This window comes from Dendroctonus ponderosae, unplaced genomic scaffold, assembly GCF_020466585.1.
Source record: "Dendroctonus ponderosae isolate FM_Combo_2020 unplaced genomic scaffold, Dpon_F_20191213v2 Dpon_F_20191213_7, whole genome shotgun sequence".
Lineage (NCBI taxonomy): Eukaryota > Metazoa > Arthropoda > Insecta > Coleoptera > Curculionidae > Dendroctonus > Dendroctonus ponderosae.
The window spans coordinates 2,476,289-2,489,001 of record NW_026018916.1 but is presented as its reverse complement, the minus strand read 5'-3'; the positions used below and the strand labels follow the sequence as shown (position 1 = coordinate 2,489,001).

The following is a 12,713-nucleotide window of genomic DNA, read 5'->3' as shown; positions in this document are numbered from 1 at the left end:
TCAAGAAGAAATTCAGAAGAATTTGTAAATTTGAAATTAATGGGTTTTTCGGGCAATGAAAAAAAAATATATTGGCAATAAAAACTGAGTAAAAAGTATTGATATAAATGCCTACCTGCGGAAAGTTGGCTTTAAAAAACCGGGCATTCCGTGTGAACATCGCATTCAACAACCAAGGTTCAAACGGTTTCAACTAGCAACTAATCATCCACTTGACTAAAGCAACAATTTTGGGGTCAAAAGTCTGCCTTGCTTAACTATAATTATACATTAATTAAATTGGCTGAACATATAAAATTTGGCTGACGCTGCTGCTGGATGCAATGTTCATGGGCGATTAAAATTCGCAAAAAATGTTAAGCGTGCAGCAAATTGAACTTAGAATTGAGACGATTTCAAGTGGCCAACAAGCGCCAATTCTTTCAAATCGTCATCTGATTCATTCCATCGAACAATCAATGACGCTCGCATTATTTCCGGTCGGTGAACATCGTTAACTATTTGTGCAAAGCGACTCTGAAATAGGTGCAAAGTGTCGATAAAGCATTACGTTTTTGGCTCACACATCATTATCTACTGCCAGTTTTGCTTAATAACAATATTTAAACAGTCCAAGCCGATTCACATTTGATTATTGAACTTGCGAAATGCTTCTTCATCGATTAGGAGATGGATTAGTTGGTTATTTCACATGCTAGTCTTTTGACCTAAAGGAGCCAATTATGCAAATTTGCGTTGTTTGGGGCATTTTGAGAAATTTTATTCTTTTCGAAAACATCGACCTCCACCTTACGAAATTTTCGGCGAAATTTGAATTTCAGACACTTAGGTGCAAAGATTATGCCAAAACTTCATTTTTTTCGTCCCGCTTTTGCTCATTCCAGGCAAGAAAAATGAGAAAGAACACGCTTATTTACATTATTCCAGAGCGAAATAAATGGTCCTTTTGGAACGTGAACAATCGATAAAGAAATGTTGGCAGTTTTCTCAAAAAGTCCTGATTTCAAGAACTTTTAAATTTGTGTTATTTTTGTTGAGTTGCAAAATCCACTCAAAACATGACGCTGCCTTTTTCGAAGTTTCTCCTTGGAAGCCACAGAATTCGTTTTGGCATCGTTGGATAGAGAATTGAAAATTCGATCCATCCATAACAACATGAGTGGGAAAATTCGAGTAGTTTCGACCTAAAAAGCGAAATTTGAATTTCAGACAGTTAGGTGCAAAGATTATGCCAAAATTTCATGTTTTTCGTACCGCTTTTGCTCATTCCTGGCAAGAAAAATGAGCAAGAACACGCTTATCTACGTCATTCCAGAGCGAAATAAATGGCCCTTTTGGAACGTGAACAATCGATAAAGAAATGTTGGCAGTTTTCTCAAAAAGTCTTGATTTCAAGAAGTTTTAAATTTGCGTTTTTTCTTGTTGAGTTGCAAAACCCACTAAAACATGACGCCGCCTTTTCCGAAGTTTCTAAGGCCCCTTCGGAGCCACAAAATTCGTTTTGGCATCGTTGGATAGAGAATTGAAAACTCGATTCAGTCATAACAACCTGAGTGAAGAAATTCTAGTAGTTTCGACCCAAAAAAACGAAATTTCAATTTCAGACAGTTAGGTGCAAAGATTATGCCAAAATTTCATGTTTTTCGTCCCGCTTTTGTTCATTCCTCGCAAGCAAAATGAGCAAGAACATGCTTATTTACATCATTCCAGAGCGAAATAAATGGCCCTTTTGGAAAGTGAACCATCGATCAAGAAATGTTGCCAGTTTTCTCAAAAAGTCTTCTGGTTGCTTTACGAAATACATTCAAGAGCGACTTTTTCTCCGGTCAGTTAAAACAAACGCAATTTTGTGAAAAATATGAATTAATCCATCTAACCAAAACGAAAACAACTGAAAAAAATCTTGGCCAAACCAAAAGCATCCAAACACCTACAAAACGGGTTTACGAAAAAAACATCCCAATCAAACAAAATGTAGATTAGGCAAATGCGCGACATTTTTCGAACTGCGTCAGTCACCGTGACAACGGTTTGAGAAAAACCGCGCACACGGCACATCATGGCATTTTTCGTTGCTTTATGTAAAAGTATTAAAAATCGCCAAAAAACACCACTAAGAAAACAAGATTTTCTGTAAGGTGAGCATACGATTGTTAACCGCGCACACAACAGCACGGTGTTCCTGTAAATAACCGAAATGTTTGCATACTTGAACTAGGAGTGCTTTTGCAGCACTTAAACTCACCTAGACTTTCGAAGCAATTTGTTCCGAACCATATGGAGCCGGCCAGTTTCGACCTCATCGGGCCCCCCTTCGACACCCTGCATAAAACAGAGCATATTGGCGTCTGTCATGCATGCGACACTGTGCTGTTTGCGCATGTGCGGCCGTCGTGCCACCCCCGGTGCCACGTCGGCGCCCGAACCATTTTCGGTTGGTTCGATCTCGAAACGGGGCACCAGAAAGGGGAGATCGGTCGGGCGGGCCCCTATGGTGCCGTTTACCTCCCACTGCTTGATTCGACTGTTTCCCCTTCACTGGTTTATTGCTGTGAGCAGGTGCGGATTTTGCCATATGGCAGGGGGGCGCCAACCCTCCTACAAGCCAAATTCTAACCCCGTAATCTATGAACCTTCAGCGGTGCCAATTTTTACGGAATTCTCAAGCCCATTGGCCCTCGGCTGGACTCAGTCACTTGTGATGAGATGAAAGGGAAATTCCGGTTGTTTCGAGTAGGAAAACGAGGAAAATCCAAATAATGAACGTCGTCGCAACGCCGGCACCCGTTAAAGAAACCCAATAGCGACGCGATGGCTGGGCAACTGCCAACTTGACTCCCAACTTATTATCATGTTTGTCCACGCGACGTTGCTATGTTGCCTAGTTAGAAGCCACCGCTACCTTAGCAACGCGTAAGGGTTCACTTCAATGGGCTGACTAGAAGATCCTTATCTTGAGCAACTGAATTCTCTAGCTGGGGGGTTTTGCCTAACATATAGCTGAAACTGGTGAGTTCTTCGGCTTTTTAAAACGCCGTGGAAATAATCGCTTTCAGACGTTTCCCAAGCACGCGTGGCCCACATCTTCAGACCTGTTCTGGTTGTCAAGCCTAACTGCCGATAAGACATTTTTTCCAAATACAGTCAATACTTTTCCGGGAAGCCGGCAACATTGTCTGGGTTATTCCCTCTCTCCGGCTCTTCCAATCTCCAAGAGTTGCCGTCGGCCATGGCAACGGGTTTTCAACAGCTGATTACTTCGATGTTTTCTTTAATAAGTATCAATTACATTCACCTAGAAATGGGTTCTAAATCATGGACAGGGAGAATCCGCATTTTTTATGCAATTTTAACACCGGTACCGATTTTGGCGCTTTCAACTAAGCATTCGTGGGCGTTTTCGTGCACTTTTTAAGATTTTTAGGACAAAATTGTCTTGCAATTCTCCATACTGTCGTTGATGTCATTGAAGAATCAACTGAACTTTCTTCGGTTGAAACCTTCGGGTGGAAAAGTGTTTGCAACTCATAAAATGTATGTTTTTGCGCAAAATATTTTGATCGACGTATTTCAAAAGTGACAGACGTCATGAGAACCCAAAATGGCGTTTGCTGTCATCTAATGGACAAGTCGCGAATGTCAGTGAGTGAAGTGAACAAAAACTGCATTTTTGCAAGAAAAACCACTGGGAAAAATCACCAAATTGATTAACTAGACGGTGAGTACCGATATTGTTAACTTGTACCGCAAAAACATCGCAAAGTCGTGCCTATGAAGTATTTGAAGTATTTAGTCCATTTGGGTTTTTTCAAATCGCAAAAATCGCAAAAATTAAGTTCTTTCGGTTGACCTCACCTGATTTGATCTACAATGCTGTGCGATCTGGGCGTCTGGAAGTTGTAACCAAACAGTCCTTTTTGAACCGGTAAGCTTAACCTGCGTTTAAGCGCCCGCATTAAACTGAGCCGATGATGATGAGCGTCCTCCTCCTCCTCATCATCATCATCGCTTGAACTATTTTCCATCGTTTTCGCATCCACAATTTTCACACACTTTTTCTCCCTGTCTTTGCCGGGATTTGCTTTGTTTTGTTCTGATTCCTCTAGCGCGCGATCCATGTTTGTTATCGAAGTGTCTTTCGGCACTTATCGCCAACTAATTGTGTTTTGTACTATCGGACAAACTGTTCATGTGTATGTTTACTATAACAATAAATTAATGTTTAAAATCCGTACGAGGGGCGTAGAATTGATTGAATTGGTTGTGTGTTTGGCATCCTAATTTTGTAATTTATGTCAAACAACTTATGTTAATTTGAGTTAGTTGAGTTCCGTGGCTTGAGGAGGAGATTATTGGCTCACTTGTGTGTTTTAACATTCCTAGGCGGAGAAGTGGGAGACCAGCCTTGGGATTTTTCAGTTCTTTGGTCGATATTCGTAGGTATTAGCAAGTCCATTTGCCTGAAATATTTGGGCAACATTTCATCTCACCCGGTATTTTTTTTTGGCTATGTTTGACTATCAATTGCCGCAATAAATAACAGCCATGTGGTAGCATCTCCAGTATTAAATTTCGGTTCTGTTAATTGACAAACCAGTTATGTAACATCAAGTTGTATCCCCTTTTTCCTATATCCATCCAACAGATACGTGGAACAGTGTTTCGAAAGTTCCGGCAGTTGAATATTGGGTGTAGTGTTGAGCTCGATCACACAAAGAACGCACTTATTGGGCCCTACACGACTGCCACTAAGGCTCGATTTTTGCAGAAATTACCTCAACTAGTACATATGTTATCGGCAAAAACATCGACTAAATTAACAAAGAAATGTAACCTTGGTGTTGAAATTAGTACGTCATTTCTACCTTTGATCTTTGAGATATGGTTGCTTGCTAAATTTCAGCTTCAAATGCATTAAATACAGGATGTCCCATCAAAATCGAGGATATTCTTTGGCTCGAAAGAAGAGGATATCACTGAACTTCTTTTAAGAAAAAATGTGTGTCCTCAGCTGTTGCTCAACTGAACAAGTCAACTGCAGCCACTGCTTTAAAAAATCCTAACTGCCAATCCAGAGCAGGTAGCAACTTGAGACTTTCACACCCTGGAAAAGACACTTGGTGATCAAAGTGCCGAAAATTTCATTCAAATCGCCGCATTTCCTGATTTTTGCCGCCTTGGTAAAAGTTGAGCTCAAAATAAAAGTTTCCTCGGCAATGCACCATTTGATTTAAAAATTCCTAACTTCCAACCTAGAGCAGGCAGCGACTTGAAACTCTCACACCCTGAAAAAGACACTTGGAGCTGAATGTTCCGAAAATTTCATTCAAATCGCCCCATTTCCGGATTTTTGCCGAATTTTTCGACCAGATATTAGATATAGAAGAAAAGTTAGTTCAGATCGTCTTCCTATGAGCCAAAGAGTGTCACTAGCATTTTGCTGACGCCTTTGCTAGTCACCCAGTATATTCATCGCGAAGTAGCAATGCCTTTCTCCACACCAGTATGAAAATGAATAAAAACTTACCCATTAAGGATTACGGTGTTCGGGTTTCTTAACTCATGTAAACGTTCGTCATCAGTGCTGGGCGGATCCTCTACTACCAGAGGGGCTGGTAATTGCCTGAAAACACCAAAAACTCCATTCAGGTTTATCGGCTACAGGAATTTCGGGTCTCCACCCGCCCATCCCTTAAAGAACGTTCGGGAGGCATTTGGCAAAAGGCCAAATTCCAGATATTGGCAAAAGTGTGGGTATATCTTCTGCTTTATCATCCTTAATGAATAGATTACCGTGTTCCTTGCAATTCTCAGTAACGGACTGAAAGGGCTATAAATAGGCGGAACACATGAGGTGACTAGTCGAAATTGTAAACGTGATTAATGCGGTTGAATAGTTGAAAGATTCAGAATTGTGGCATTTTTAAATACCGCCGAAGAGCAAACTCTCTGATTTTCTTTGGATTTCTTCTCGTGGATATTGCTTCATCGCCTAGACGGTTATTTCTTGAAGAAACTTAGCCCCTTTTTGAATTATTTATTACTTAACTTCGTGAAGATCACTTGAACGTCGCGCAGTTTGAAAGAGTTCGAGTTTACAAGCGTAAAATCCCAATGGCAATTTTCCAGAATTTACATTTGGGCAAATTTCCCAAACTAAATAAGTTCCCTTTTCCAGAGAGTGACGTAAAAGTAAATCATTAGCCTGGCTTCAGCCAAACGGTTCTTGGCAAACGGCTAATTTCCTGGAAAATGCCTCATATTCCGTTTAACGAATAACGGATTAGTAAATTTCGTTGCGATGTTTTACTTAATGATTCCGTCAGATTTTTTTTTTCATTTTCTCATTACACTCTCATTAATGTCAACTCACCCAGCAAGCTCTTCAGATTCCGAACTGTTAAAGGATTCACTGCTGCTTTCAACCAGCAGCCGATTCTCCGTTTTTTTGGGGTTTTTCAAAATTCGTCCCATATAAAATCGGCTCTCAATGGAAACACACTGCACACCATGCGAATGCAAAGTCTATTTTAGTCGCATTTAAATTTCAATTCCGATTCACAGGCCGAGCAGGAAGTGAAACATTAAAATCCATATAGAATTTGATGGCGTTTTAATGAAAGGGCTTGTGGTGATTTTGCAGAATTTTGCGTACGCCATTAATTGCACATGTTGTGGCTTGATTGAACGACTTTCTGGACGCAAAGTGGGTTTTAACGGGAAGTCATAGTAATGCTGCTTAAATCCTCTTAAGGGAAATAACACGTTTCAACGAATCGAGGTATTAGAAGTGGTAGACACAACAAACATGCGTTATCAAACGAGTTAAGCTTTCGCCGGTATTGCTTGGAACTGGAGGGTTTTTTGGGTTTTGAAGACGTTGCGAAAAATTATTTCTTTAAAACATTTTCATACTGATTGAAAGATGAAACTGATCAATTGGGAAGTTTCGGAATTTTCTGCGTCCAAATCATTGTCAAGAAACAACAATCCATAAGGAACTGCTGAGTTTTTCGGTCCTTCAGAGATGGTTTGCTGGGCGCAGCAACAAATTTTTTGTTTCACGCAAAAACTGACCAGTTTTACGCCAGCATATTGTTTTATAAGTTGGATTTTGGCAATTTTATTATGCCTTTGTATCTAGGATGAAAAAAATATATTTCGTTAATGTTTCCAAAGTTTATTGTTTTCCAGAAAGCGACATTTCATTTTATTGAAGATCATTCGCCATTCCATGACGCAAATACATAAAACATACATAGTTTTCCCGCAAAATGTGAAAATTTAAAATTAACGCCGATCTTGAAAACCGCCCTTAGACTTTCGCTCATATTTTCAGAACCGGTTTAGTTGTCAAGCTACAGTTTTCATTTCCAGATAGAGCATTAAAATGCGCACGTTTTTATAGAAAACATCAATTTAGAAATGTTTCTACTCTTCACGTAAGATTCGAAAATTTAAAATTAACGCGGATCTTGAAAACCGCCCTTAGCCTTTCGCTCATATTTTCAGAACCGGATCAGTTGTCAAGCTCCAGTTCTCATTCCGCATAGAGCATTAAAATACGTTCGTTTTTATAGAAAACATCAATTTAGAAATGTTTCTAGTTTTCACGCAAGATTCGAAAAGTTAACATTAACGCGGATCTTGAAAACCGCCCTTAGCCTTTGGCTCATATTTAGAGAACCGGTTTAGTTGTCAAGCTCCAGTTCTCATTTCCAGATAGAGCATTAAAATACGCACGTTTTTATAGAAAACATCAATTTAGAAATGTTTATACTTTTCATACAAGATTCGAAAATTTAACATTAACGCCGATCTTGAAAACCGCCCTTAGCCTTTGGCTCATATTTAGAGAACCGGTTGAGCTGTCAAGCTCCCGTTGGCATTGCCAGATAGAGCATAAAAATAAAATTTTTAATATAAAATATACTGAAGTTATTGAATTATATTGAACGGAGTATCGGGTCTGTTCTTTCTTTCCAGATGGCCACATGCAGCTTCGTTCCTGGTTGCGGTATAGATGTAGAACCGATTGAGCTCTAAAGCTCCAGTTGCCATTGCCGGATAGACCGTAAATACAAGCACTTTTCTATATGAAACATCAATTTAGAAATGTTTTTGGTTTTCCCGTAAAATGCGGAAATGAAAAATTAACGCGAATTTTGAAAATCGGCTTTAGATTTTGGCTTAAATGTCCAGAACCGGTCGTAATCGCCGGATAGAGCATTAAAATACGAACTTTTTATATAAAGCATCAATAACCCACATGCACAGCTGATTCTTTGCCAGAAAAACAGCAACTCAAGCCTTTGGCCTGCGGCTGTTGCAAAATTAGCCAGTCAATTGAACAACGCCGCAGGACTGGGTCACTTACCTGCGTTTGTCCACCGCAGATTCTTTGACCGGAATGTAAAAACCAAAATTGAAGCCTCTTTTTTCGATTAACCGTCTCACTTGCCTGGCACTTTTCGTGTGTGCAAATTTACGGTGGAAGATCGCGACGGAAAAACTGGATATCGACTATCCTGCCGTATGTTTTCTGCTGCAACGCGAGCACGCAGGACAAAATCCGGAGCCGGAGTGCCACTGCGTGACAATGTCCCAGTATTTTGCAGGAGCGAAAGAGAACGTTGGTAAATTAGGTGACCCAATCTGTGAAGGCGAATTTTCAATTTAACTAAAAAAAGAAATACTTACAAAAATAGCGTCGTCGGTGGTTGAGTGCTTTCCTGTACTGCGGTCACAACCTGCTTCATAAACTTGCACTTTTCATTCGAAGCACTTTTTTCTGAAAGAAAAAGAGAACAGAGCTTGAGATTTATTTGCGTGCTGCACCAGATTGGATTGTCCATAAAATCAGCCAGAAAACATTTATACAGGGTGATTCAAACTTGGCGTCATTCCTCTTAATTGGGGCTCACTTGGAAGGCAGGCTTTGAAAATATTGAAGTTTTTTTTCGATAAATTCTAGAAGATATTAACAGTTGAAAATCGAATTTCAACTTTGTTTTTAAGCATTATTTTCAAAGTCTTCCATGTTTAATTGGAAGCATATTGGAATACTTAAGCATTCAAAAAGAAAAATTACGATGTTTGCTTCAAATTTTTTTCTTCAATTTTTGATATTCAAAAAGTTCTCTTCTACAATTTTTTGATGAAAAGTCAAAGCGGCAATAATGTTTTTTTGCATTAACAGACTCACATTAATCACTTTCTCTATTTATCCATGGTTACCGGAGCTTCAAATAATCAGGAAGCAACAGGTATTTACATAATGTTAATTAGGCAGATTACCTTGAAAAACATTGTTGCCGTGTTTCTAATATAGTTTTTTGCAAATTTCTCAGTTTTTAATCACAATTAATGTTTTTTACTATTTTTTCTGGTATTTCAAAACCTAGTTTTGCGAAGTTTCTGTACACCCTCACAGTGTTCTTTAACTTTAGTTAATTTTTTCCAGTTTTTGAACTTTTTCATTGAAAAAATTCGATTTAAAATTTCGCGTTGTTTAGTCATTACCAGCACCATACATGTTTGCCTTGAGCTATAAACCAGTCAACAGCTGGTTCATTATCAGTCGTGTTGTTATCAGTTATTTTGGAATTAAGTGTATTTTCATCTTAATATATCAAACTGGGATGTTTTTACTAGCGGAAGTTTTCACTTTTTGAATGTTTCTTCTATGTACTTGTAAACAGATTAAATTTGGCTACCTTTATTTGCGGCTTCACCCTCGCTCTTGGGCCTCATGCCTTTTACCAATCTGATGGAGCCTCGCACGCTTCTACTAATCACCCGCCTTAAACTCAGCGCCTTCGGCTTCCTCAGCTCCACTTCCTCCAGCTCGGAGTCGCTGCTTTCGGAAAGTCGGGTTTCCGTTTCTTTCTCGGCATTTTCACTCTCGCTTTGCACTAACTTGCTGTCCTCAACATGTGCGTCTTTTGCGTCTTCCTCTCGGTTACTGTCCGCCATTGGTTTTTCCTTTGCTGTTTCAGAGTCGTGTTTCAGCAAGTCACTGTAACGCCACTGGCCATTTCTGCAAGTATTTGCCATTAAATTTCCACGCTTTCTTCGTGGTTGGGCCTTACCTGAGCTCTTGTTCGCTGAGTCTGGAGTCACTCGAGTTCCTCTTCAAGTTTGAGGGAATTTGCCCTAAAAACTCCTCGCTTTTCGATAGGTGGTTCTGAGAGGAGTCGTCGGACTGGGTTCGGAGCGGCTGATTATTTGGCTCGTTTGAAGAACTGTTCTCGTGTGGTTCTTCACTTTTTGGAGCTTCAGAATCTCTCTCTTCCCAAGCAACTGGCTTTGCCCCATTGCTAACTTTGCCAATCGGTTGGTCCAAGCATGCACTTTTGGGGTCAGGATTTGGATCCGACATAACTGTGGGTCAATATCAGCTAAAACAATTCAAAGCTCAGCAAAATATATCGAGTCTTTTCGCAAAAACAAATTGGCGATTTGAACGTGTTCCCGACTGATTGGGATTCAGTAAACTGCTTTGAATTCTCTAATGAAGATTTAGCTGCATTTGAAGACTCCGCGCTTGCAAATTTAGAGATAAAGCGCTAAAAAGCTTACCTTATGGCTATTGTATTGGCACCAGTTACTTCATCACTAGTCACTAAAACGTAAAACATTAGCACATAAAACCGTGAAACTAATCCGGATCTTAGATGCGCACTGTTGGTTTATCAGTCGATGTGTAGCCGATAATCCAAGCTGCTCATTACTCATTATCAACGCCTTGATCATTATTATTTGCTCTTATCGGTAATTTCACTTTGTTGATGAGATACTAAATGCGCAAAACCACCGATGTCGGATTGTGGGATCCTGATGACCGTTGAATCAGGTGGAGGTCATCTAGCTGGTCTTTAGTGGGTTCACATTGTTTAATTCATCACCTTCTTGGAGCAGGAGTGGCACTTGTGGAATTTTAAGAGTGTCCTCTAGAACAGCGCTAAATTTAACATAAAAAACAAATATTCTAATTGGAGAATATTTTCGGGCAATTACAAGCAATTAATTGCCGAATGATTAATCGGTTCTAGGAAATTGACATTATTATTACGTAAAAAATTAGTGTTTAACGTTGGCTTGCAAAAAGCCCCCAAAAACCAGAAGCGGTTTAGAAAAATTCTTGGAAATTTCCTGATGATGTCTGAAAATTCAAACTTTTGCCACTTATAAAACAGACCATGTCCAAAAAAACCCATGCAAAGATCAACGTGTAACTTAACGGGTTTCTGAAGAAATAATTGCCAAACTCCGGCCTGCATAAGCAAGCGTCAAATACGCAGAAAATTTGAAAAATTCCCCAAAATATCCCGAAGATGATGCAAAATCGAAATGCTTTTCACGTATAGAGCCAGGCGTTGCCCTACAAAATGCTCACAAAAACGACTCTCTTTCTCATGTGGTTAGTTCTTTCTCATGTGGAATAAATAACTGCCAAGCTTCGATCAGTAAAAGCAACCACGTAAACCAATCGCAATTTTGAAAAATTGTCAAAAATTCCCAGATGATGACTCAAAATCGCAACTTTGCAATCGAAAAAAGCAAAATGCTTCCAAATTTGCCTTCCTCACCTAGGGAGTTGCAAAAAAAATTGTGTTAAACGTTGGCTTGCAAAAATCCCCCAAAAACCAGATGCGGTTTTGAAAAATTCTTGAAAATTTCCTGATAATGTCTGAAAATCGAAACTTTTGCCACTTATAAAACAGACCATGTCCAAAAAAACCCATACAAAGATCAACGTGTAACTTAACGGGTTTCTGAAGAAATAATTGCCAAACTCGGGCCTGCATAAGCAAGCGTCAAATACGCAGAAAATTTGAAAAATCCCTCAAAATATCCCGAAGATGATGCAAAATCGAAATGCTTTTCACGTATAGAGGAGCCAGGCGTTGCTCTACAAAATGCCCACAAAAACGACTCTCTTTCTCATGTGTTTAGTTCTTTCTCATGTGGAATAAATAACTGCCAAGCTTCGATCAGTAAAAGCAACCACGTAAACCAATCGCAATTTTGAAAAATTGCAAAAATTTCCTGATGATGACTCAAAATCGCAACTTTGCAATCGAAAAAAGCAAAATGCTTCCAAATTTGCCTTCCTCACTTAGGAAGTTGCAAAAAAATTGTGTTAAACCCTGGCTTGCAAAAATCCCCCAAAAACCAGATGCGGTTTTGAAAAATTCTTGAAAATTTCCTGATAATGTTTGAAAATCGAAACTTTTTTCATTTATGTATGATACCTTGCCTTACAACCTGTTGCCAAAGTGAACGTTCTCACTTCGCGAGTTACAAAAAGTACAAAAAGTAATAAATTGAAATTGAAAATTGCCTGACGATGACTGAAAGTCTAAACCTTTTTTCCTGATAGAACACACTTTGGCATACTAAATGCATAAACGAACTATGCAGTTTTCAGCTGGTTTTAGAGAGTGCGCCATCGATAAGGAAATGTTGGCAGTTTGCGACTTTTTTTGAGCGGAAAAATCGACTCAAACATGACGCTGCTTTTTTCGACGTTTCTCAAGAACCATTTGAGCCACAGAGTTCGTTTTGGCATCGTTGGATAGAGAATTAAAAACTCTATTCAGTCATAACAACGTGAGTGAAGAAATTCTAGTAGTTTTGACCCAGAAAGCGAAATTTCAATATCAGACATTTAGGTGCAAGATTATGCCAAAATTTCATGTTTTCCGTCC

General features: G+C 39.3%; 2 protein-coding genes across 3 annotated transcripts in view; one reads left to right on the top strand and one right to left on the bottom strand.

Annotated features, from left to right (window-relative positions):
- The window catches only part of LOC109539197 (transmembrane protein 267), an 18,470-nt gene extending 10,362 nt beyond the window's left edge, over positions 1-8,108 (top strand). The window contains exon 3 of the mRNA XM_048668277.1: positions 7,987-8,108. The gene's annotated coding sequence lies outside the window, so the exon portion shown is untranslated. The remainder of the gene's footprint in view (positions 1-7,986) is intronic.
- The window catches only part of LOC109539192 (GRAM domain-containing protein 2B), a 20,287-nt gene extending 9,446 nt beyond the window's left edge, over positions 1-10,841 (bottom strand). The window contains exons 1-5 of one of the 2 annotated variants that reach the window (XM_048668276.1): positions 10,582-10,841; positions 10,092-10,400; positions 9,717-10,039; positions 8,701-8,791; positions 5,528-5,623 (exon numbers count right to left, since the gene is read on the bottom strand). In XM_048668276.1, the coding sequence (XP_048524233.1) occupies positions 5,528-5,623; positions 8,701-8,791; positions 9,717-10,039; positions 10,092-10,381 (800 nt within the window). In that variant the 5' untranslated portion in view covers positions 10,382-10,400; positions 10,582-10,841. The remainder of the gene's footprint in view (positions 1-5,527; positions 5,624-8,700; positions 8,792-9,716; positions 10,040-10,091; positions 10,401-10,581) is intronic. The other variant, XM_048668275.1, reaches the window with a different exon arrangement.
- Between the last annotated feature and the right edge of the window lie 1,872 nt (positions 10,842-12,713).